Source organism: Lutra lutra, chromosome 5, assembly GCF_902655055.1.
Source record: "Lutra lutra chromosome 5, mLutLut1.2, whole genome shotgun sequence".
Lineage (NCBI taxonomy): Eukaryota > Metazoa > Chordata > Mammalia > Carnivora > Mustelidae > Lutra > Lutra lutra.
Genome location: NC_062282.1, coordinates 11,572,794 through 11,599,837, shown reverse-complemented (window position 1 = coordinate 11,599,837; position 27,044 = coordinate 11,572,794). Strand labels below are relative to the sequence as shown.

The 27,044-nt window shown below is 47.2% G+C and overlaps 1 protein-coding gene across 1 annotated transcript in view; it reads right to left on the bottom strand.

Moving 5' to 3' along the window:
* The window catches only part of TRIO (trio Rho guanine nucleotide exchange factor), a 227,662-nt gene that overhangs the window by 192,071 nt on the left and 8,547 nt on the right, over positions 1 to 27,044 (bottom strand). The window contains exons 2-7 of the mRNA XM_047730524.1: positions 25,094 to 25,208; positions 19,325 to 19,517; positions 16,318 to 16,830; positions 14,465 to 14,587; positions 10,202 to 10,393; positions 2,727 to 2,858 (exon numbers count right to left, since the gene is read on the bottom strand). Coding sequence (XP_047586480.1) covers positions 2,727 to 2,858; positions 10,202 to 10,393; positions 14,465 to 14,587; positions 16,318 to 16,830; positions 19,325 to 19,517; positions 25,094 to 25,208 — 1,268 coding nt within the window. The remainder of the gene's footprint in view (positions 1 to 2,726; positions 2,859 to 10,201; positions 10,394 to 14,464; positions 14,588 to 16,317; positions 16,831 to 19,324; positions 19,518 to 25,093; positions 25,209 to 27,044) is intronic.

Sequence of the window (27,044 nt, the reverse complement as noted above, 5' to 3'; positions counted from 1 at the left end):
GGCCATGATCTCAGGGTCCTGGGATCGAGCCCCGCATCAGGCTCTCTGCTCAGCAGGGAGCCTGCTTCCCCAGCTCCTTGCCTGCCTCTCTGTCTATTTGTGATCTCTCTCTGTCAAAGAAATAAAATCTTAAAAAAAAAAAAAAAAAGAGAGAGTCTCTCTCTCCCCCCTTCCCTCTGCTCCTCCTTCCCACTCTAAAAATTAAATAAATAAATAAGCAAGCACACAAAATTAAAAAGGCTATCACCAATATTTATATAGTTCCTAATAAATTAGATTATTAAATTAACTAAAATACATTGGGTACAAAATTAAGAAGAATACAGAGGACTCCTTTTAAATTCCAGGGACAAAATAAAGCAGTACACACACACACACACACACACACACACACACACACACGAGTGGGGGATCTTTTGGATAAAAAGGTAGCCAGAAAAAAACGAAACAAGATGGGATCAGGAGGGAGACAAACCATAAGAGACTCTTAAGCTCACAAAACAAACTGAGGGTTGCTGGGGGTCGGGGGGTAGGGATAGGGTGGTTGGGTTATGGATATAGGGGAGGGTATGTGCTATGGTGAGTGCTGTGAAATGTGTAAGCCTGACGATATACAGACCTGTACCCCTGGGGCAAATACTACATTATATGTTAATAAAAACAATTTAAAAAAAATAAAGGTAGCCAGGGAAATAATCATGTAGATTTAACCTTCAGGGCAGAAGGTATGACCACATTCTGAAGCAAATATCACAACCATTCCGTACATCCGTTCAATTCACCCAAGGACGCTAAGGGATCAGGAGACCAGGGCCCAAGGACAGGAGACTGGCAGCCACTTGGTGAAGCAGGAAGTGCCAGACTCAAAAACCAATGGCCAGTTTCTTCCCTGTGATTCTGACCGGTGTGTTGGTAGTTCTGGTCAAGGAAGACATGGGTAAACCGAGCATCCTCTCTGTGCCCTGCCCTCTAGAGTTTTGCATATTTCTTACTCGAGTCTCAGGCGATCTTTCATCTCAGCATACACGGCTGCAGACACCCACGATGTTGGAGAGCGGGGGACACCTCACTGAAGACAACATGCACCCGCACTCCCCTCCGGGAATTTAACCAGAGTCAGAAAGGCAGACTGGTCTCACCGGCCTGACGACCACACCATGGATGACGGCGGGCACACATCAGGCTCTCTGCACCAGCTGTGCCCAGCACGTGAGGGCACGTGGAGGCAGCAGGGTGGCGGCTGAGAGCATGGAGCCGGCCTGCCCGGGCTCATGTCTCTGCTCCACCTCCTCCAGAGGCTGACCTGGCATAAGTCACTTGATCTCTGAGCCTCAGTCTCCTCATTTGTAACAGCACAGCCAACAAGGACACATGCCCCAGAGTTGTGAACTATAAGCAATAAGTGATCCCATAAAGTCCTCACAAAAAAGCCAGGCCCAGGGGTGCCTGGGTGGCTCAGTCAGTTAAGCGTCCAACTCTTGGTTTAAGTTCAGGTCATGATCTCAGGGTAGTGAGATCGAGCCCTGCATCGGGCTCTGTGCTGGACGTGGAACCTGCTTCAGATTCTCTCTCTCCCTCTCCCTCTGCCCTGCTTCTGCTGTGTGTACCTCTTTCTAAAAAATAAATAAATAAATAAATAAATAACAACTAATAAAATTAAAAAAAATTAAAAATAAAACACGCCCAGAGAAAGGGGGCAGAAAATAAGACAGGGATATAGTAAAGAAATAATTTACCTTAAAATAAAAAAATTAAAAAAAAAAAAAAGCTATACTTAGATTTCTAAAGCCGCTAGTAGCTTCAACCAGTGTGTGTTTTTTTGGGATGCCTGGGTGGCTTAGTCGGTTGAGCACTCTTGGTTTTGGCTTAGGTCATGATCTCAGAATTACAAGACGGAGCCCAATACTGGGCTCTGCACTCAGCAGGGGAGTCAGCTTGAGATTCCCTCTCCCTCTCCCTCCCACTGCTCGTGTGGTCTCTCTCCCCAAATAATCAAATCTTAAGAAAGAAAGAAAGAAAGAAAGAAAGAAAGAAAGAAAGAGAAAAAGAAAGAAAGAAAAGAAAGAAAGTGTGTGCTTTTTGACCTAGAACACGAGGCAATATCAGGTTTCCCTCCTTTCTACAAAGTTTCATTCAGGAAAATTAAAGTGAGTTCAACTAGATGCAACAGCACGTGAAAACACCTATTTCTAAAGCACATGCAGTCCAGACAGTTGGAATCTCATTTATTCTATCAGGTGAAAACATAAGCACTCCAAAGGAAATCCACAAACGTCACAGGGGCAGGGGAAATGAGCTCATGGCCGACCACCCGGTTTCACAGGAGCTCCACAACCCCATCCCAGGACACACACATTGTTCAAAAGCCACAACCAGGGGCACCTGGGTGGCTTAGTGGATTAAGCCTCTGCCTTTGGCCCAGGTCATGATCCCAGGGTCCTGGAATCAAGCCCCACATCCAGCTCTCTGTTCAGCGGGGAGCCTGCTTCCCTTCCTCTCTCTCTGCCTGCCTCTCTGCCTACTTGTGATTTCTGTCTGTCAAATAAATGAATAAAATCTTTGGGGAAAAAAAAAAAAAAGCCACAACCAAACTGCACATTAACACGAAATCTACAAGCCATGTCTGGGCTAAACAAAACCGTCTTCTTTCTCCCCAGCTCCTGGGACTAGGACACAAGACTGTTGCCTCGCATCTCCAGTGGAACTGAGTGGAACTGCCCGCTCACCTCGGAATAAGCAAGAGTGATGTGCTCATATATTCCCTGATGGTGATGAATGGCGTCCTCCAGATCCTGCAGCTCGGAGGGAAGGTCTACCTCACCACAGGCTTTACACCACGAATCCACGTTGCTCATGTACTTGGAAGATTAAAAAAAAAAAAAAAATTACTTCTATCAATGGCAATTTATACTGAGAAGTACATATTTTTTAAACATGGTTTTGAAATTAGGGTCATTGAGAGAGAGTCTAAGAAAGCAGCAGGGTTGAGTCTGCACTGCAGCCAGCACGGAGGTGAGCCCTGAGACCACAGCTGGACTTCACCCCTGAGCTCAGGTTCTAGCAGGAGCTAGATCTTTCTAGGACCTGCTGTTTGAAACGACAGCCCCAGGTCACTCTGAGGCCCACACGGAGCAGCACGTCTGGGGTCACCCCGCCCTGTGTTCGGTTTTGGGCCTCCTGGTTAACTCCCCAGCCCTCCTCTGAACCAGAGATGCCAACCAGCCTGCGCCATGAGCCGTGGGGGGCATGGAGGCCCGGCGGCCCTATGCCTCGGCCCCAGCCAGGAGCTACAGCCCAGCCTTCCCGCTTTCCTCACTGAGATGCTAGCAGAAGCCCAAGTATCTGAAATCGTTTACCTGAACATAGGAAGAGCAGCAGGCCCAAATGAAGGCCACCCAAAGTCCTCAGCCGTGCCCTCCGAGCCCATGGGAAGGCTGAGGGAGGTGGTGGACTGACTCAGAGGTCTTTCCCACTTTGCACATAAACAAGAAGGGAAACGTCTCAGCTGCGGTCCTGGCTGAGAACTGTCATTCCAACCTCTCCTCAGTTTTCTGCACCTGCCCCTGCCGCAGCCCCAGGATTCATCGAGCGGAGAAATCACTGCCAGACTTCCAGGGAGACCCTATCAGCACCCACCGCAGGTAAGTGTCAAAGGCAAGCGGCAGAAGACCGCATTAAAGATGCTAATTCAATTAAACCAAGTAGGCATGGACACGTTTCCCTGGGCTTCACCTCATTTACTCTAATTCCCTGGCATCTTTCTACGTTTACCAAGGAATGCAGAGGGTGATTATTCGAAATTGGGTGAGGACCTGCCAGACAGGAAACGTGCTAGGATTCTCTTAAAATATATAGGAGAATGACCCGCCAGTTACTTATGACTTTTTTTAGAAACTTAAAATAGGCAAGTCACTCAAGTAATAATTTGTTTATAAAAATCCTTTTATCATTAACGTACTGGCTCGGTAAAATATCTGTATGCAGACCTCAGGGCTTGAAAGGAATTCGCAGGGCATTCTGTGTCCTGTGATAGCAGCTGATGCTTCAGCCGCCACGAGTGCAGGGGATATCCTCGCTACCGCGCCCTCCGAACACCTTCAGGCCCGGAGAAGTAGGAACAAGGCTGCCTTACACCTCTCCCATCAGCATGCGTGCATGTGGGACGACACACACATATTTCTAGGGATTTCTTGTGTGGAGCATTCCAGAAATGTCAAACAGGTCAGGCTGAGTGATCTCGGTTTCCCTCCTTTTCTGTGACTGCATTAAACACCAATCATTGAAAACCTTTCTCAAATATGAATAAAGAGAAACATTTGAGAAGTTTTACATATGCCTGTAATAAAAGTAACTTAGAACTTCTTCTAATATCTAGAAAGGGTATTGATTATATCCACCTGAAAAAAGACAGCCAGGTCCTAAATACGTAGAGAAGGATGGCCTGCCATGAGGAAGCCACTGTGGAGAAAGGATTGTGCACGCCTAAATTCACTGGGCTGAAGTATCCCAGTGACAGACATAAACCTGGGCATGGTTTCACAGGGCTTTTGTGCAGTGTAATTTGTCTCTTGTTTATGAGATGGCAACTCGAGACCCCAGAGTACAAGCTCTAAGCCCTGAATGATTTCTCAAAGAGTCTGAAGCCACGCCACAGGGCAGCCATCTCCATCTAATAGGTCTTCCCCAAGGAAATGGCATCCTGGTGGCAAAGTCCAACAGGTACCTATATCGAGTAGAACCTCTCTGGGCCAGTTAATACGATAACGTGCATTGCAGATGGGCAAGGGGGGCAGCCTGGTGTGTTCATTCCTCGAACTTCTCAGACCATTCTATGGCCTTCCACCCTCTCCACCCCCAGGCTGTGCACGTATCACCATCTTGAGACATATGGTTGGGACTACACCACCAGGGGAGTACATACTCCGTAAAGGACGGTTGCAGGAGGTGGCTACCGTACTCCAGGGAGACCAGAGCAGCCAATTTAGTCTCTGATACTTTAAATGCCTAAATACGTGAACACACAGTATCCAGCTAGGCGAGGGCAAGAGAATTCAATGCTTCTCCCTGAATAAAAATCGGGAGCTGCTATAGAACTGGGAACTCTGAGGCTCAGCAGAATGATGACTTTTTTAAAGTGTAGCTGAACACAGGCTGAAGAGTCTGGCTCAGCCAGTTTGCAAAACTGAGGCAAGCAGATGAGGGCAGAGTAATTAATACACATAGCTTCACCAGGAGAGCTCGAATCATTAATTAGGTTTGTTTCCATAAACATTTATTCCACTACCCTCCACATGCTGAGAGTGGGGGCTTCCAGTCTGGGAGCTGCTCAGCGCTCTGGCCTGCTCTGCCTCCTGCCGCCCACCTCCCACCCCCAACAAGGCTCATGACAGGGCACAGCTGAGCACGGGTGCTTAGCTCATTTAGGAGACACAGAGACAAACTGCCCAGAATGGGAATTTTTCAAATATTTAGAGAGATTTTCTCTTCTTTGACAAAAATAACACTGGTTTAATATTACAGATACACACACACGTACATGTTTAATATAAATATGAACTCAAACGTCAGAGTTCTTATTTCAATTTCTTCAGTTTTTTGTTTTCACTTCTAGAAAATATTACCCTAGAAGTTTTATATTTGCCTAGAGTAAAGTAACTTGCAATTTACTACTTTTCCTTCATACTTCATCATTTCTGCTCCTTGAGTGCTCATCAGCAGCCCCTCCTTCCCGGTTCCCCCAAGGGAGACGGCTCCCTTCTCTGAGAGTGAAGATCACAGGAGGGAGGAGCCTTGAAGATCACAGGAGGGAGGAGCCTGTCGCATGTGCGAAGCTCTGACAGTATCAGCACGGTAACTTGGAGGAGGCAGGCTCAGTTTGAAGCAGAATATGCCGGTGATCGCGTGCGTTACACCTGTTCTCTTTAATAACTTTTTATTTTTATGCATAATTACTCCAATTCTTTTCTATTCCATGAGAATCTTTGTTTTTGTCCACAAGCCAAAAGTCAGGCCTACACTTTTATAAAGTAAAACACCATTAAACTGGGAACAATTACATGTGTATTATTTGCCTTAAAAATTCAAAAAGGAATAGCGAAGTATTATTTTCCTCCGAGTTCCAACCCTGACTTAGGAAAAAGTTATCTGGATAACTAGGATAGATCATGTTTACCATAAATGTTATTTTTAAAACTTTTTATGGAAAGTGAAGTTTTATAAGGATATTAACCTAATAAAGAGTATTCTATTACGTCAGAAACTAAAAGACTGTCACAGACCTCGACTGAAGTCCCAACATAAGCAAATCACTCCCCAAACACAATATAAGGACAATAATACCACTGGTCCCATCTACTTCACTGGGCTGATTTAAAGAAGAAACGACAATTTGTGTCAGAGAGCTCTGTAAATTCTAAAGAACTATACAGATACCGGCTCTCACTTTATTTTTGGCTATTATCAAATTGCAGAGCTCTCAAACTCACAGATGAAGTGAGGTAATCAGATTTAAGGCTCATTTAAAGGTACACCTTTATCAGCACTCACAGAACTTCCGGCAGGGATGGAAATGTCTGTCTGTGCTGTCTGGTACAGCAGCCAGCAGCCATGATGTGGACACTGTATGGCATTTTAATTTACTTTTACATTCTCTTAACAAACTTTAAGTAATTTCAATGGTGGCATGTGGTGACTGGCTACCACACTGGAGAATGCAGCTCTAGACTTTTTTCCTTTTCAGAAAAGCAGACTGCACACACAGAACCTCGAAGTTTAACTGCCCTCCTTTGTTTCCACAAAGGGACCCTGAGGGTCTGTGTGGGGGTTCTAGCAGGAAAGCACAGGTACTGGAGTGCTCCTGACCAAAGACTATCCTCTTTTGGGAACACTCACCCTCCTAGTGCAGCGAGCAGCCCCTGGGAGGGACACACGTGGAGCGGGGCAGAGGAGGGGGACACCCGCCTCGCCAGCCAGATCACCCCTGGTGATCAGTGGGGTGACAGATGTCATAGCCAGATCACCCTCACACCCCAGATCATTTTTGTTTAATAGTAAAAACGGGAGATGTGAAGGTATAGTAAAATCAATCACTTTCTCTGGCTTTATAAAAAGGTAATTCTAGTGACATTAGCTATGAAAGTTTCGTATCAAGAGACCATCCAGCAGACAGGCCATGTGACCAAAAGCAGTGAACACCGTGTACCGGTGAGACTGCCGGCCTCACAGCCCTGTCTCCAAGCTTGCAAATGGAGACTCTGGGGGCACACAGAGCATCCCCAGAGGGGGCAGCCTGAGAGCGAATGAATGGCCGAGACGTCCGCAGAAGGCAATGTTATCCTCAGCTAGTCTCCATCTCAAGATTTATGTTTGTAAAACCACAAGCGAACCCCAACACCAGAACACCCACCAAGACCACAGAGGAGACAGAGGAGCACGGCTGTGCAGTGCAGGGCACACGTCTCCCCAGCTGGGAGCTGCAATCCTTACACGGAAGCTGCCTCCTTCCACCAAACATGAACCATGGGCTCCCACGATGGAGCTCCAGGCCTTCCTGATCACACTTCATTTCATACTGATACATCTGGATGGGGTTCAGAGAGGTGGCCAAGATGGCAACCTAACTTAGGATGTCCAAGTTTCTGGTCTTCTCCCCAGTGAGCTTATGAAAACAGCTTCAGCGTTAACTGGAAAGCAAAGCACTTTAACAAAAGACCAAAGCTGAGCTATTTCTCTCCTGGGAAGAGGAAAAGTACTGAGTAGATGTGATCTTCCTTCATGCATTAGAATTTCAAGGATCTTACTTTTGTTCAGTGAAGGGGAAGATTCCCACTACATTTTCACTCGAGACTAAAGGCACTCCGAACACGTTCTAATGCCCCACCGGTACATTTCAGATGCCTGGGCAGGCCTTGGTCGAGGTCCATCAGAAACCCTGGGGCCTCTCTACACCAGGTCCCTCTGTTCCTACACTTGTATCTGGCTTGTGGCTTCTCTGGCCACTCAATATGCACAGAGACCTCAAGCACTGTTACACTTTACAAAGGATCCCACAAAATTGTGTTCAATAATGCATTCGTCTAGTTTAGTTTCCTTCAAATCCATAAATTACAGTCATTCATCTTATCCAAATGAAAACACCCCATGCTCTTTTTGAAATTTTGGATAAAAATTTTGGAAGAAAAAAAATGCCCCATGGCACCCTCATTTCTAGATTATTCTCAAGCAGGTCAGAATAGAAATTAACTTCGGGGCTTATTTATAATTCTGAATCCTACCATGTTTACGGGATTTTTCCCTGTGTGTGACTGTGGCTCAGACTCTGTTATTCACCCACGTAGCTTGTCCTGTCTCACGTTTGCTCCTATCATCTTCACGGAACTTTCCGTGAGCCCACTACCAATTAGCACACTTCTACTTCCAGGGGTTGCTGTACCCCTAACATGTTACCATTCCAGATGACGGATGTACAGGGACCAGATAGCTCATCCTCCCACCCACCATGATGTCCAATCAATGATACACCACTCCTCTGGCCGACGTCAGGGAGCACGGGTGAGGACGGTGCAGTTTTCTGCTGAAGGGGTTCCTATGACTTTTTTTAAAAAACTTGTTTTTCTCTGTGGGCTTTTGTTTATTCTTTATCATAAAGCCAATCAAATACATAAGTTTAGGGAGATGAAAAACCCCACTATTGGAACCTGGAAGTCCCTATTCACACCTTTCATGTGAGGCTACTATCATTTTTTTTCTTTTCCTGTTCCATTTAGTTTCCTCTTGCTTCACACTTGAAAGGTTTCTAGAGTCGAGATCACTGCTAATTAGGGTCTTGTGCAACACTCTTGTTGACTTGCCAAAACCCTGGGCAAGCTGGGACCTTTATCTTCCCTTCACGGGCCTCACTCCTCAACAGGGACTGTTTCTAGATTACAGAGATACCATTTCCTGCCTAGCACCATCAGTACAGATACCTATGAATGTAGTCTCCCCTCAACACCAGAAAATCCTCCCCGATCAGTAGTTCTCCCTTACGGCAACCCCTCACTTCTCCCCCATATGTCTTCCTGGCGGCTCAAAGCTCCCATGTTGCTTCTCCGCCACTTGAAGAGGTATTTCCCTGCCCCGCACACTTCCCACTATGAAGTCTGAGTCACGAGCAAAGCACTTCCCTCGTGCTACTCCAGAGTGTTTGCTTAAGTGAGCTCGCTGGGGGCCTGGAGAGGCGTAGGGAGTGTTATGGGCACGTATTGGATGTTCCCTCTTCAAGTATTCTGACCAGAACACCAGCAGATGAAGCCAACGTGAACTCTGAATCCAAACAACTAACTTCATCAACAGAAGACACTGGAAGCGGCCTATCCAAAAGCCACTCTCCAACTCTAGCCCCGGCCAGCAGAGCCTGCCTATCGCTGTGGAGGCTAAAAAGCCACACCCACCTTTTCCCACCCTTCCCAGGAGCTAGGGCACAGCCTGCACCCCATTCCTGGCCAGTGGGAATGGAGGTGAGTGTGCGGGGATGGAGGGACCTTCTGAAAATAATGCTTCCCCGACTATAGTGGGTGCCGTGCTCGAGGTGCAGGGGCTGGGGCACCATGTCTGTGGCCACGGCAGGAAGACCAAGGCAGCCTGAGAGGAGCAGATCCTGGCCTGACATCACTGTACAGCTACAGTTCCCCAGACTTTGCAACATCTTATTTTCTGAGAAAAGCAAACCCCTGATATTTAAAACCTCATACTCAGGCATTGTTACTTGCTGTCAGAGCATCGTATTAGAATACTAGGGTGACAGTACTGAGGAGGAAGAGGAGAGGAGGAAGGGGATGGAGAGTGGGGAGAAGGGAGAGGAGGGAAAAAGAACAGTGGCTACCACTGATTAGTACCTACTGGATACCAGGCACCACACAGGCCACCTCACAAGAATTATCTCATTTACAGGAGAAAACACTCCTCTCAAGTAGATACTTTTATTTCCATTTTATAGATGAGAAAACCAAGGAACAGAGCGGCGAAGGAATTTGCTGAAGATGGCACAGCACACGGTCAGAGAGCTGGGGTTTAAGCTCACAGCTGCCTGACTTCAGAGCTCATGTTCTTAAGCACTGTGGGTGTCACACCGAAGTCGTCCAGGGATTGGGCGGCGGGGAGGGCACTGGGGGAGAACGTGCTCCGGTCACCACCTTGTGGGCTGCGGGCCCCTAGCACTGACCTTTTCAGCCTTCTGGTGGAAAATGGAGGACATGTCCAGCAAGGTACTCCGCTCATCCAGGGCTGCCGCAAATGCCTTCCACTCCTGCTCCAGCTGGTTTGCAATCTGCTTAATCTGCTGAGAGGCATAGTGGCCGGACTCGACCAAGCGATTTGCCACCGACATTATGCGGTTTATGTTTACATACACATTCTGCAAAAGATGGGGGAGAGAAAGAGGGCTTGTCAGGGGAAGGCAAACAAGAGGCTTCCTTGCAGGACCCGCGGATCATAGCGCTTTCTGAAACAGCCCACGAACTCCACTTCTGTTTTTAAGGGCAGAATCACCTGGTATAGAACAGTGGACGTACTTGCTATCTGATTTCCAGAAACTCTAAATATTGGTTTCAATTTCTATTTCTAAAACTGCAAAATTACAAATCAACTATCTGAGGGGCAGACTGGCAGGCACAGAGCAATCAAGTACACAAGTGGGTACACACAGACACACTCTTACTCACTCGCTGGCTTCGGATCCTGAAACAGGGCCAGATGGCGAGCCTACGGAGAAGCAGTCACCCAGAACCGAGAAAACCCAACACCGCAGGTTTTAACTGGAACCCAGGAACTACACGCCGCACGCGGAGCAGCCACAGGCTGTTCTGTGCGAAAACAAGCTCTCCCGTCTACACCAGCCCAAGCCGTCTGGGCGGTGCCAACAGAGAATCCTCTGCAGACGGATCCACTTTCTCCACAGCAGAGGAGTGGAAGCACGAAAGGGAACAACGCTACGTGCAAACCTTCAATCAAGTTTTCTATTCTGTGGAAATGCCCATCTTCAGGCCCAGCAGTTTACTACAAAAATAAAAGTGTGAGGCTGGAAAAAAGGACACATTTGGCCCTCAAAACAGGTTCTCGCTATGCTGTGCTCCCTTCCAGCTTCCTTGGCCTTTGAGGCTGCTAGTCTGGCAGAGGCAGCGGTGGGGAACGCGCGCCTTCAACACACCCCCACCTGTCATCTCAACACTGCTCCTCTTGATGGGTCTCCCAAAATCATGTACCCCCGTTGGCTCCTCCCAACCGTGCTGCTAAATCTAATTCCTCAACCTGTCCAAACCTCTCTCCCTTTTTCCTGCCTCCTCTCCGCCCTCGCCGTGGTTCTCTGGGCCCCTCTCCCACCGCACACACCCTGCGTGGCCTCCTCACGGTGACCTCGTCTGCAGCCTACCCTGAAGCCCCCTGAAGAACGTACTTATCCATTCTTCCTTTGTACCATCTTCTACTCATTTTTTTCCTCTCCACTTTGACCCAAATCAAAACTAGATAGAGTCACTCTGGGACTAGAAAGGCACAGACTCCAGCCTCGAATTAGCTAACAGATGACCGCTGTCTACAGTGGCAGGGAGAGAGGGCACCGGTGAGGCTAAGACAGTCCACCAAGGCCATGGTCAGGGGAAACCAGCCTCCCTGGCTCTTGTGGCGATAATGCTCTAACGAGTACCCTTTAGGCAAAAAGTAATGCCCCCTCTTCCCATATGTGTTCTCTCCCTCTAGCTGCAGGTAATCAAAATTACTAATTTTTGTTTTGTATCATTAAAGATGTAAATCAACCCCAAAGGTGTTGGGAAGAGCATACGCCAATGCCCTCTGTTACAACCCAGAGCAGAGCTCTCCATGGGAACCACTGGGGGGACTCATTCTCACTGAGATTCTGTTATGGTGTCCCATGTCCCTTTCAGATCCTCAACCAGACTGTACTGCGCATGGAGGGTCTGTGGACTGGACCTTTACCATCATTCCATCACTGATTACACAGATAAAGGAAAGTGCTGGAACACCAACCAATAAATAGCCTCTAACATAAAATATAGAATTCCCCTTGTTAAAGTACCTACCTCTAGATCTTATCATCACAGCTTTTAAAGAAAAAAAAAAAAAAAAAGATTTTATTTGTTTGAGACCAAGAGAAAGCACGAGCATGGTGAGGGGCAGAGGGAGAAGCAGGCTCCCCGCTGAGCAGGGAGCCCCATGCAGAACTCAATCCCAGGACCCCAGAATCATGACATGAGCCAAAGGCAGACGCTTAACCAACTGAGCCACCCAGGCACCCTCATCACAGCTTTAAAAGCATCTGCGACAGTACCATGAGCAGAATTGTTGGTGTCCCTTAACATGCTTCAGGGACTGGCAACTTGGCAGGTTCATATTCAGCATTTTCATTTTATCCAAAAAAAATGTTTAAAACACTGTAGGAAGCACAAGAAAAGGCTACAAATTAAGAAGTCCTTGCTCTGCATAAAGACATGTCCTAGCTGGGTACCAAGCACTCGTGGAGGAGTGGCGGGACAAGGAGCCAGATAGGCCTGGAAGCTTCCCCGGCAGCTGCCACCCACAGTGGCACAGGGTTATGCCACTCCTCCAGTTAAAACTTAAGCTTAGACGGGCACCTGGATGGCTCAGACTGTTGAGTGTCTGCCTTCTGCCTTTGGCTCAGGTCGTGGTCCCAGGGTCCTGGGATGGAGCCCCACAGCAGTCTCCCTGCTCAGCCGGGAGCCTGCTTCTCCCTCTCCCCTTACTCATGCTCTCTCATAAATAAATAAATAAAAATCTTCCAAAAAAGAAAAAGAACTTTAACTTAGAAAAATAAGTATATTATAAAGAACCAGAAAATAGACTTAAGCCTTTAAAAATAAAAAAAAGTACATTACTCATACTTTTAAGAGTTTCTTTTAACAATGTTTTTAATTGGTGATAACATGACTGTTAATAATTAGCATTTATCAAGTACTTACTTTGCATTGAGCACTATCTTAGTGTTTTACATATGCAGAGGAAATAAAATTGTATCTGCCATGGAAGGCAGATATAATCCCCACTTTACAGATTAGGAAACTGAGGCTTGCAGAGACTAAATGGACTGCCCAAAGTCACAAGGTAACTGGAAGGCTCAGATTAGAAACCTCTGCATTCCTAACCCACCCCATGCTCCTGTCTTCTACATCATACTTCCCATTTTCTTGACCCTAAATGTCGCACTAATAATGCTGGGGAGTAGGTATATTTTCTGTTCTTGTTTCTCTAAAATATATTTTAGTACTTCTTGTTGACATATTATGTGATACAACAGACTGAATTCCTTCCACCACTAGCTGCGGTTTCAGAATAACTTGAAAAATTGATAAAAATTTCTTAGGAAGAAATTCTAAGACGCTTCCTCCACAGGTAACATTTTGGAACTCTTCATCTCTGCCTGGGTTTAAAATTTCAAACCACAAATTCTCTCACCTCAAACTCGAGAACAGACACTAAACTTTTTTTTTGATGGAGTCTATTACAAAAATTGTATTGCTAAATGTTACCTTTGAAACTGCCTAGAGCACTCAGTTACCCAACCTTTAATTAAATAGCATCTTACTGAATTAATTTAAGCAAAGACCCTGTCTTCATACCGCTTCAGTATTCTGTAACAAATGTTACAAGGCCCAAGAGTGGTTAATTCTCATAAGACTCAAAGCTCTCTCATAAGCTCAAAGTCCAAACCAAAACTCCTGGACCCTGAAAAGGAAATTTTCAGAAGGATAACTGTCTACAGAAACAACATATATCCTGTAGAACACAGTGTTTTATTTTCGTTATATTAACTCCAAAAATGTAACAAAAATACTATTTAGAATTGTTTGTTGTTTTGTTTAACGGTCCTACAACAACCCAACACTGGTCACAACAGGCTAGCAGAGTCAAGTGCATCAGCCTCCAACAGAGCAGGGTGTTCTAGGCATGGCCTATGCCCAGACCCTAGTACTTCAGTTCAACCTGGAGGGAAATGTCATGTTTTAAGGGAACTGGAGTATGCCCTGGAGGGAGAAAGCAGGCAGGCTGGCTTTTCCTCCTCACAAAGGGCAGCCAGCAAACTGACAGCAGCTCTGCTCAGAACAGTCCCTCAGCCACTGAGCAGCTTCTCTGGAGCCCCTACAGGCTCCTAAGAGGTACAGCACAGGAACCAGCCTCAAAATCATCCATGTAAACTGGCCAAGTAACTGGCTCGAGTTTCTCCGATGTGTTTGCTTGTTCTCACATTTCCATCTGCTTAAAGCTTAAAAGAAGCTGTAGGTACTGCTAACACCAAGAAAGTCGCGTGCTCGGAGGTCAGCTACCATCACCATGGGTACCTCTAAAGGCCCCGCGTGGCCTCCTGGCGGAGGGCTGGGGCACCATCTATGTAAGTCCCTCCCATTCGCTGGAATCCTCTCTCATATGTGCCACCTCTGTGCCCACAGCCTCTTACCATGCAGTTCATGGCGAAGTGGTTGTGCTGCGTCTGCAGCTCCATCGCGTGGGGGTGGCTGGTCCCGATCTCAGTGTAGCTGTTCAGAAACAGGCCCTTGTTGTGTGTGATCCAGTCGAACATCTACCAGAATGAAGAAAGACAAGCTGAAGCAGCCCCAGGAAGAGGGATGGCTGCCACAGGCCCAGGAGCAGGGCCAAGCCAACCAAGGGCAGTATCTTTGCTCTGACAACCTCTCGGTCTTTTGGGTCCAAAAAGATCATTGACTTCGAAGTAAGCTGTTCTGAACTGGCCCGGTCTGCAAGAAAGTCCTACTGCATGTGATCCTTCGGCTGATGAGGAATTAAGAGGCAGACAGGCAAAGAGGGATGCTCAAATCCCCCAGGCTAACTAAAACCAACCTCTGACTCTCAACCCAGCCTCCCTGCTGTCGTGAACTGCTTCCCTGACCACACTGCTCTTCAGTGAAAGACCTATTGGGTGAAATTAGGGACTGGCAGGTATCTGGGCAGGTTCTCCTATGCCCACAGATGACAGACAGCAACTCCAGTGACTACATGATCATATCTGCTTGAGAGCAAACAGTATTTTAAAAACCGTGCAAATCCAAACAATAAAATTTACCATAAAAATAGAAAGGACTGGAAAAAAATTTAATGATGACATACATCTCTCTCGAGGTTCAATACAGATACTCCCTGGAAAAGGATGTCAGTTACGTTGCTCACAAGGAAAACATGAAAGCAAAAGGAAATAACTATCATTATTTGGACTGGTACCGTGACTTGAATCAGAATCCTAAAGACTGTCACCTGTTTTTTCCTAGTAATTGAAAGGAAGATTTTTCCAGTGTCTTTGACAAGGCACTTCTTTAAACATAAGTATGCTGACGGGTAGGTTAAAAGCTTGCCAGACAACAGTAGTGGACTGTCACTGTTTGAAAGGTCCTTTTGTATCAAAGATTAGTGATGTAGTTTTTTTAGCATTAGAAAATATTCTCCTGTGAGGAAAAACTGTGAAAAAAACTCAATGAGCTTAAATTAAGAGTGATCGGGGGCGCCTGGGTGGCTCAGTGGGTTAAGCTGCTGCCTTCGGCTCAGGTCATGATCTCAGGGTCCTGGGATCGAGTCCCACATCGGGCTCTCTGCTCAGCAGGGAGCCTGCTTCCCTCTCTCTGTCTCTCTGCCTGCCTCTCTGTCTACCTGTGATCTCTCTCTGTCAAATAAATAAATAAAATCTTTTAAAAAAAAAAAAAAGAGTGATCGGTTCACCCATGTTCATGGCTTGCGACACAGTCCTCCCAGTAAGTGTCCTGTTTCCACTGCTAAGACAGAGTTAGCAGGTGACATGAGCATCCACTCAGACCAGCTGTTTCATCTGGAGCATGAGAATAAAATGAGGCCATAAGTAATCACTGCCCATATTTCCCAGAAGCTATTCTTTTTAACACCTGATTCGTCTTTTATCTTAAAAGCATGGTCAACAATCTATCAGAATGGTGTTCTGTCACTGGCTTCATTGGGGCAAAACACATACCTACGTAATTATTGCTTTTGATCATATAAATTCTGTAAGATGTTCACTCTTTTAACTCAAGATACCCTTCTCGTCTACCTTACAGGCATGCCAAACCACAATGTCAGTCATTAAGAACCCAAAGCTCCTCAGACAGCCCTAGCCTGCACCACGAGGGAAACTGAAAGGCGGATTTCAGGCAGATGGCTGGAGTGAACCGACACCTTCCTCTTCCTCGGCCCTCTCTCCTGACCAAAGCAGCCCCCTAGCTGCCGGGACCGATGATCCAGGAAACCCATCCGTGTCTCATTTCAACTTCCCTCCCCCTGCTCCTTTACCTTTTCAGCGTCCTGCTCAAACAGCCTCAGCTGAAAGCACTGGTCCAGCTTCAGTTTTCGTACGTGCCACATCTGGTGCAGATGCTGCCGCGTGGAGTGCAGCCTGTCCAACATGGCGGACACCTTGGGCAGGAGGCTCTGCAGGTCCGCATTGCCTGACCCCGAGTTCTTTTTGGGAAAGCTGTCACTGCTCTGAATCCTCTGGAGCAGCTTCTGTCCCTCTAAATCCAAGTCTTCTATGGGGGCCTTAATCACCTTCTTCTTCAGCTGGGAATGCTCCTCGATCATATTCCGAGCCCCCTCTAAGTCCTGAGGCAATTCTTTCTTGGCCAGGATGTCCTGAAGCTCCTCCAGCCGAGAGAGCATGTGGGTTGCATTGCTAATGTAGTCTTCAAAAGCAACTCTGATTTCAATCCATTCTTCATGGTTGTATTCCAAACAGCCATCAAACTCGGGAGTCAGCTGAGAAGGATCAACTACTTTGGTAAGGCCTTCTAAAGAGACCATGTTTGTCTTAAGGAGAAAAAAAATCACGTATGAGAAAATGACCCAATTTTCTGTGGCCTTATCATAATGCAATTTGCAATACTTACTTACAGATATTCAAAATGTAAAGCAAGTGATCTCTTTATAGAAAACATACCTTGTTCTGGCCCCATAAAAACAAATGTAGATAAAATTAACATTATCAGTATAGTCAGTGAAACAGAAGTCCATTAGAACAACACGTTAGTTAGAATACCTAAAATTACAGGATGTGTGTCTCATGAGAGCTGAAGGATTTCTTCCCAAGAATGTGGAAATTAACCTGCTATCTTAGGCATGTTAACCGGGAAAGGTCTTAAATCGCAATACAGAACAGATGATTAAGAAATTTTACTTTCATCAATGCACTCTTTCTCCTCCGAACCACTCCACCATCTCACTCCCAACAGAGCCTCCGGCTCTCTGCAACCAAGCAAATGTCCTGTTCGTGGGTTTCTACAACCCTGAGAAGTGCCACCTCCCTCTGAGGACACGTGTTTGTGAGCTCCTAATTCAGTGACAGACATGCTCTAACCAGACCACGATCATGGCTCATCTTGCCCTACCTCCACCTCCCATCAAGTAGCAGATACTAGGCTATGAATGACGTTTTGAAACTTTCTAAAATATACAAAAGTTAGCCAGACAGGGGGCAGAAGCTCTTGCCATAAAGCTGAAGACAGACGGGATGTTTCATGCATTGCAATCATCTGTCACAATTCTGAGTAGTAGAAGTTTTGTACATTCCAACTTGCACTACATTCCAATCTAACAGCGACCAAGTTTTAGTCCTTTATAATCTAAGCAAAAATCTTACCCTCACCCTACCTATGCCACATACCACAGGGTTACTATCAATATCGTGCCTCAAGGAAAACATTGGGGCTGGGAGAGGGGTCATTAAATGCAAAGACAAAGTTAAAGGAAAAAGAACTGTAGCCTAGGAGCCAAAAAATAAACCACAGAAAGGCTGGCTTAGCCCCACCTCTGTCACCTCCAGCCTTAGAAAACCTACAACGACAGCAGCCCCATGCCGGCTAGCATAAGAACCTGCAAAAAACAAGAGAGCTAGGAAGAGGGGCCACTCCTAGTCCCGCACTTTTGCTTGCAATGTGACTGTAGGTTCATTTCTATCTCATCTGTCCAGACTTTTAGTAACATCCATGGAACTAATCACTTCACGGAGAGAGGCTGGTAACGATGTAGAGACAATAGAGAAGCTGGTATAGGGAACTTTGAAGGCCCAGGGGAAGATACCAAAATCAGACTAGCAAAATTTTTTTGTGCATTCTACATTGCTACACCATTGTTTCGGCTTTAAACACGTATAATTAAAAGCAACACACTTTAAATTCTGCATCAAGAAAATTATAAGACCCAATAAACTGTTGTCCAAAATGACTTTTTAACTGTGTGAAGATAAAGGCTTATGGGTTTCATCTTTTACCTAAATCTCTTGAATGAAGTTTCAAATTCAAATTAAAACTGAATTCCAATTTCTGATTGAAAATCAGTACCATGGCAAGAGATTTAAAAACACAAGTAATACACATGTGAAAACACTGAAAAGTTACCATGGAACGTGAAGCTTAAGAAGTACTACTGCGTGATGTGCTTAATACTACTGTCATTTATCTTAACACCCACGAAGACATTCACTGACACCTGCTATTTGGGCAAACTTAAAGAAGCAGCACAAGCTATTCCACCAAATATTATGAGATCTTATTAGAAAACATTGTACTACAGAATATGACATGAATTAGGTTTCAAGCTGGCCAGAACACTTTCTTCCCATAATCATCTCCTTATACTACCTGCATTAAAGCCCAGGCAGAGCCTTAGCAGCTGAAGGAGAGGGGACAGTGGAAAGGAAGTCAGCAGGCTGAGGCCTGTTTCACACACCATCTAAGACAGTGACCTAATGTGCTGCTGAATTCCGAACTCTGCAGAGCTTTTAAAGGACTATCTCCCTTTCCATAAACAAGAGAACGGATGCATGAAATACAGAACAGATCATTCCCTCCATTCTCAAGGACAAGGTGAAAACTCACTTTCTTCCGGACACGTGAAGTCGGGTATCTCTCCCTAACATTCCCTTATTTCCAAGCCGAAGGCAATGATGATGGATCTGAGGCCACATAAAGCCACCTGGACTGGAGGGTGAAGCTGTTTTATCACGAGAAGTAAGAGAGAGCCTCTTTCTATGGTACACAGCTTACACCTCAGTGGCCTCGCCAACCAAAACCAAGAGAACTAAAACCTAAGTCGCCCATGGGTGAAGTAATCCAGCAGCGTCATGTCATAAATGAACCGAAGTTTTATTCGGTAACTGAGTTTACATGCCTTTTGTAGGTAAGATGGGCCGTTCCCATTTAATATGTGCTTTTAAAAATCTATTATCTAAAATGATGAGGAGAAAGTCAACTTTTAATGAACCACGCCTATTGGTTTAACTGGTCTGGCTACACATGGAAGTTACCTCAAATTCAAATTTAGAACTGCCAAAATTAGTCCTCTGTTTCTGCCAAAAGTTGTCTGGCTTGATTATCAGTGCAACATGAATGCAGCAGGGAAAGGACTCTTGCAGTATCTTCAGGAGAGGCTTAATGGAGTCCCACTTGGACCCGCGCATGTCCACGATCACTGTGAATCCTCGCTTGCACACCTCTTCACTAGAGAAAAAGAAAGAAATAGGTTTAAGCCATGTAACTCCTTCTGACTCTGTGACCCTCACCCTGATGTCTGTGGGGCTCCGTACTGTGAGGTGGGGGTGGGTGGGGGAGGGGAGGGGGTGTCTCATCTTTTGTGTATTAAATGATCCCACAAGCTGTCTAGGAACTATCATAGCAAAGGTCCTCGGTGAGCACTAATGGGGACAGACCCCTAACAGTGTGCACAGAGCCCAGGTGGGGAGGGTGACAGACCAATGAACAGCAGTCACAGGAGCCTCCCAGGATCACAGGCACTGAAACCACCCACGCCAGTGCGCTGGGGATCGCGGGAGCTTTTCAATGTCCCGTTTTGTCCCCTTTAACTGGCTTGGGTCCTTAGCTGTCCTAGAGGTTCTCTAAGTATGCTCCACTGATCCCTGGGGCTCCTTAGTGCCCTTCTGGCAGGGTCTTCAGAGTAAAGGGATTTTCACAGTAATGACAAGACTTGTCTTTTGCACGCAGTTGCACTGGTGACACAAAGGCCATGGTGGTGACGAGGCTAGTCCTCAGCACCAGCCAAGCAAGTGCTAGAGCCTCTGTGCTCTTCCCCTCCACGTTCTGGCCAATTTAAACAAAAAAGCCAGTTTCTCTTAACAATGACCCTGACAAAGCAATAAAAATTATTAGTCTTATTAAGTCTCAACCCCTGAGTACATGAAAAATATAGGCAATGCACTTCTGCCATAAAGAAAATCCAAGAGTCAAAATGTCCTTAAACACAGGTGAAAATACTCAGTCACACTTGGTTATAACTTCAGTGTTCACGGGGAAGCTTTTAGGAAGGCTCTAGCACAGCCTTCCACTTCTGGAACAACCATAATAACCCTGTTTTGTGGTGGATTCACACAGTCCATGCAGGCTTCTGGTCCTAGCGCCAGACGTGAGCCGGATAATGACTGAAGGAAGGGATCTGGACACACACCTAAGACCCTGAGTGGGTAATGACAACTTTTCCACCCAGCGTGAATGTACTGGGCCCAGACAGTGGAAAGACACTGGACATTTTTCTGCCTCAGGTAATCACCTGAGAAACTAAAACCTATTTATAGTTATAAACTCATATTAAAAAAAACTCAGGAAACTAATCTCTATCATCAAGTGTTGTTAAAAAGCCAAAATAAATTAAGTCAAAATTAAAACCAATTTCATGCTCTCCTGCATTAGCTCACACATTTACCCTTCCCTCCCCATCCCTGCAGAACGCCATTCTTTTCCTTACCTTGAGGCACGCCATTACAGTAACTCGCTCCAAATTTCACAGACATAAAGTTCCTGTCACAGCTACATCCATGTAAGAGGCATGTCACAAAAAAATTCTACAAACTGAGTAGACAGCAGCGCAGGTGCTGGAAACATGGTGTGGCAAGCCATCACAGGGACACAGACTGACAGCAGCCCAGCTTCTCAAAGGCGGAAACCACCAGGAATGGTTGGATGACCTCCTGTCTGCCACTCCTACATGAACAGGAGCTCCAAATGAGTTAATGCTTGGCTCAGACTCCTCTCATGATACCGCTTCTCTGTGTCTCCAGTAAGTCCTGGGCCATAAACCAGGGAACAGCAAAGCACGGACCTCCTTCACAGATCCTAGAAGCGAACAGGGCTTCCAGAAAGGTCTCCTCAAATCTCCCAAGTCACTTACATGGAGCGTTCTGGGCCTCTTAGGGCTCTGATGGGGTGTGCAATCTGGCAAGACCAGCCAGAGCCCAGGGAGCCTGCCCCCGCAGAGACCCTCTACTCCGGATGCCCCATCTGCTGCCACACTCCAAAGGCAGGAGAACACACGCCAGGCCCCTGATGGCCTCCGTGGGTGTTGTCTCCTAGACCGACTTCAGCATCGGCCTTCACCAGATCAGGGTACGCTCTCAGGCAGACTGTGTCTCTCCTCACAGAGCGTGACATGGTGTGCACAGAACACGGCACAGCCCCTCCACTTGAAAGGGGCTGGAGAGGCATCCTGAGTAACTCCCGACTCAACAACAGGAACACGTCAGAGAACACCACACCAGAAGGTGCCTGAGCTTGCACAGGTGACAGAAGGACTCACGATCCGCCTTCCTCCACAATCGAACCAACCACCCAGTGACTTCTAAATAATGAAAATCGCACACGAACTGGGCTGGGAGGGCACATCCTTCCAATCCGTCTCTTTACGCAGTTAAAAGCCAGTCCTTGTTAAGAAAGCAGTGACTTGCAAAGATTCCCAAACCCAGTTCTATTCAGGAGCAGCTACGGAACATGGGCAGCTGTCTCCGGGAGAAGGCACCCATACCACTCCTCCACCAGAACACACCGCTCGCTAGGACGTGTGACCATTCACCAGGTACTCCGGCGGTTTCCTCTAGAAACCTCATTTCATTGTGAGATAAATAAATGTTAGGTAAAATTAACACCCCTTCTCAATGCTGGTCTCTGAAAAACAGAAATGCTCCTTAGTTTCTACATGAAGAAAGTACCTTTTAATATGAATGTTCACAAACAAATCAATTTAAGTCTCACATTATTTTGCTAGCGACAAAAGAGTCTATCCGCGTAGCTACGATAAATCATCCTAAAGAAGGCAAAATGCTCCAAAACATAATTAGTATACGTGTAACTCAAACAATAAGAGCAATAAACACCTAGAGATGTACCAAGACCAATGTTATTTTCATCACTGTGTGGGAATCCCAATTAGACCACCAAGAAGTTCTACTGTGACTTGCTTCTCCTACACATAGTTAATGGAAAGTTTCTTTGCAAATTGGTTCTATGAAAGTCACTCCATACTCCAATTGCTTTTATTTTTTTTTTAAGATTTTATTTATTTATCTGTCAGAGAGAGAGAGAGAGAGAGAGGATAAGCAGGCAGAGTGGCAGAGAGGCAGAGAGAGAAGCAGGCTCTCCGCTAAGCAAGGAGCCCAATGCGGGACTCGACCCCAGGACCCTGGGATCATCATCTGAGCCAAAGGCAGTGGCTTAACTAACTGAGCCACCCAGGCATCCGCTTTTACTTTTTTTTTTTTTAAAGGAGAGAAGAAGGAAAGGAAAGGTGATAATAATGCTCAAACTACCCATCACCGCTCAGATCACACTTAGGATTACCTCTGAGGGCCACATTTTAAGAGGCACACAGAGGCCTTGCAGAAGAAAAATAACTGGGCTCTAGAGCACATGTCAAAGGGAAAAATAAAAGAAGGGAAGTAGGACAAATGGAAATTATCGTACTTTTTCTTAGGGAGCTACTGTGTATCAGGCACTGCACTGGGCATGTGCATACGGAATCTTACTCCACACTCACAATGATCCCAAGAAGTACTCATTACTATCATATTTCACAGATCAGAAAACTGATAATAGGAACAGCTGGTCTGATTCTGCTACCCATGCTTTCTGGATAGTGTACTTCTCCACATCTGGGAATGTGGGGACCTGCAACTATCCAGCTTGGGGGTGGCGAAAGGCCACCTTAATGCCACAGAAACTGTCAGGGGTAATGGATAGGAAAAGAAGACTCATGACCCCCAGGACGATTTATGTGGCTCTGGAACTATGCCAACAAAAAATGAGACTTAAGTGCAAGCAAACCCACAAGTCAAAAAAAAATTCACACACCATCATTTTGCTGATGATTTTCTTGACCCTACTGCTCAGCTCTAACAAAACAACGTTCCCACCACCGGGCACACAGTCAGGCGGAACAGCTCCTGTGTGGTCAGGGAGACCCACGGGTTCTGTTGCCACTTCTCTCCATTTGAACCACTGTGAGATTTCCCCATTATCACTTGAGAAACGTATCATTCACGTGTTAATCCCACTTCTCTTATCATTGACTGAGGACAAGCAACATGACATTTCTTGTCACTTGGAATTATAAATACAAAAGCAAACTTAGGTGATGAAGTGGCCATGCTCGACAATGGGGGGGGGGGGGTGTCACCTTACACACTTATTATTTCTAAGAGAAATGATAGGAGTCTTGGGACTTTTTTTTATTACAGGGGAAACTTAGAGAAAAACAAGACTGGCAACACTGATTGGTCATCACGGACATCAGATGACAGGTATGTGGACGTTTGCTGCGTTATTCTCACTACTTTTGTGTATGCTCATCAAAATGAAGTTCTGTAGGCTCAGGCGGATCATCCTGATGATCTAAAACATACCTAAATCAAATGTTTTACAGTATCAATGAAATAAAAGAAGTTTTTAATAGTTACAATCAACCGAGATTTTTAAGCCAGAAAGCCAGTTGCCGCAATTACATACAGTCGTCCCATAGTTACACTATATGACAAGTAGCTCTCTGACTGGCAGAGATTTTTAATCGTCCCTTGTGCTTCCGTTTCTCCTGCCATCAGCAGCACAGTACCGAACACACAGAGCTCCCGAAGTGGTCGTCATCAACTATATTGTTCTTCAGAAATGATAGTGAGTAGTACACTCACAGAACCTCCGAAGCCCTTCTTAACCCCGTGGTTTCAACCGTTCAACTGCCCGAGAAAACACCGGCGTGCGGGGAGAGAGCGAACGTTCCGCGTATACACGCAGGGCTCCATCGCGGAGTCACGGACGATGCAAAGTGGTGGCTTTCTCGGAAACGACGCCCAAACAGGCGTCAGCAGGGCAGACAGTCAACAGCCCAAGCTGACCTGTCCTGGCCACCGCCGGGCGGGGTCACAGGCGGGACACTGTGACTTCCCTGCCTGGGACGGCCGAAGCCAGCAGTGTCCCAGCCCGTGTGCCGTGGCGGGTGCAACGCAGTGCCCATAGCCTCCGAGAAGCCGTCAGCAGTGCCACTCACCGCCGTGTCCATGACATCACCCCCCCCCCCCCCCCCCCGGCCAGTGTACAACGACTGGGTTTTCCTGCACACGCGCTAGTCCTTCTCCGAGGGACGCCCCCTTCCGGCGCGCGCCTGTCCTCCCCGCAGGGAAGCCAGGGCCCCTGCCCAGAGGCGCGGGTCCCCCCTGCGGACGCACCGACCTGCTCGGCCTGCATCCCAGCAGGATGCTCGTTTCCGAAGTCACCAGGAAGACGAGGCTTCGCCCCGTCTCGCAGCTCCTCAGCACCCACGCAAACGACCGCCCCGTCACGAAGGGGGTCTCGGACTGAATGGAGCTGCCGCCCCTGGCCCATCAGCAGGGAAAGACCCGCGATGCCTCACAGACCTTAGGCCACAAATGCAGAGGCTGCTTCCCAGAAACTGAAGCGGAGCACTGAGGCAGAAACGTAACATCGGCAACAGCCGCCGTTTCTGGTCCCGCGGGGCGTCGCGGCCCCAGAGTCCCCAAGGACGGTCCGCCTGGGGCGCCACCTCCTCATCCCGGCCCCGCCATCCCCCCCACAACGCTCTCCAAGCGAGACGCATACCTTCTTGTCCCCACACCCACACGTGTCGTCAGCGTGACAGAACGGTCACAAAACGGAGCGAAGGGCAGAGGAGCCCGGTGCCCGTTCTGCACTGGGTGGGCGGCGTGGACCCCAGGCCGGCGCGCGGCTGCTCCCCGCGGCGCGGTGCCCCAACAGGGACATGCCCCGTGGCGCCCGCGACTCACCTCGGGATACAGGCGAGGTAGGAGATGAGCCTGCGGAGGTCCTCCTGCCGTATTCTGTCGTGATTGCTGCGCGCCGGGAACGTCAGGATGGGGCCTCCCCGCTTGTCTCTGCCACCTGCAAAACAGCATTCGGAGCGCGCTTAGGCGCAAACGAGCGCACAGGACTCCGCGGCCCCGCGGGTGCCCCGCCGCACGCAGCCGCCCGCGCGCACTCTACCACCGGCTGCGCGGCCAGGAAGGAGCGTGGAAGCGGCAAGAGTCGGGCTCTGGGCGGACACCGGGCTGGGACACGGGGCTGGGCTACCTCGTCCCCTCCCCGGACTCTGGACAACAGGCCTGAGTGCTGCCCGCCATGTGAAAGCCGTGAGAGAAAGCGCCGTCTGTACCTTCCCGTGGGTCCCCTCCAGCGTCACTTTTAGGGGTGGAGAACGTTGCCACGTAGGTGGGAGCCGTTCCCCTTAAACTGCGCCCCCCCCCGCCTTCCCAGGCCCTCCCGTCGCCCTCCCACACCACCCCTTCCTTCCCGCCCCAGGCATTCTAAGCTCTCTTTGTTATCAACCACATCGGGTTGTTGGTTTTTGTTTGTTTGTTTGTTTGTTTTGGACAGACAGAGATCACAAGCAGGCGGGGGGGGGGGGGGGGGGGGGGGGGGGCGGGGGGGGGCGGGGGGGCGGGGAAGCAGGTTCCCTGCTGAGCAGAGAGCCTGACGCGGGGCTCGATCCCAGGACGCTGGGATCATGACCTGAGCGGAAGGCAGAGGCCACCCAGGCGCCCCACCACATCAGGTTTTAAGTCTTGAAAGAAAGAAAGAAAGAAACGGGAAAGGACTTCAAACTTTATGCCAACAATGACCATCATCTGGGATCTAGGGCATCGTCCTCTCCTGAGAGCAGCACCTGACCCCAGTGGTCAAGCCTCACCAACCTCTCACACAAAGCCACACAGACAGAGAGACTGGCATTTAAGAATTTTAAAACAGAACTAAATTAGCTTGAGTTTAGAAAAATTACATCACATACAAAGTATAAATGTCGGGGGATTGTCTTGGCATAGGCAGATGTAACCCTCATGAACACACATATAATCCTCATGAGGCCTGTGGGTATCACTGAATACTTCCGGTGAAATTTCCAGAAGTATTCTATTACTCCACCAATGTTTTCAGAAAATAAAACAGAGGAGGAAAATCTAGCCTTCCCAAGAGGATCCTTCCTTCATTTCACAGCTCTGGTCATGTGTCCTCAGAGGTAGAGCAGTAAGACCACAAAATTCAAGTCATAGCATGAATACCCTCATTATTTTCTCATCTTATTTACTTCATTAGCAGAGGTAAAACTAAAAAGCAAGCAAACATTAACAACAGAAAGCCGGATTCTCTCCTTTTAGAAGAGCGAAAAAAGGATTCAACACGAGATGTTGGTATTTTAAAAACATATTTCACCAATATGGATTTTCACAATTTCCTAGAATGATTAATAATCCTGCTGAACAATAATGAAACTCAATTTTGATTCTGAACACTTAAAATGATCCACATGTACTGTTAGGTCATGCAGTCTAGAAAAGTGTTAAATTATTTATAAATCCAGTAATTCATGTATTAAATGGGAACAACACAAAACCACAGCCACTGATACATGCTAGGTATGGTATCAAGTCCTTTACATGTGCTCTGATTTCAACAGCACATTGACCCTGTCAAGGTTTTATCCTTCCAGCTTTATAATTAAAGATACTAAAGCTCAAAGTGCTTAAATAAAGATGGGGGCGGGGGTGGGGGGGAACTGCCTCCTAAGAAGAGCATGCAACTCCTGATCTCAGGGTCATGAGTTTGCATGCCATGTTGGGTGTAGAGATTACTTAAAATAAATAAATGAAATTACAAAAAAAAAAAAAAAAAAAGACAAGGGGACTATTTCACATGGTCATAGATGGGTTCTTTGCCCTGACA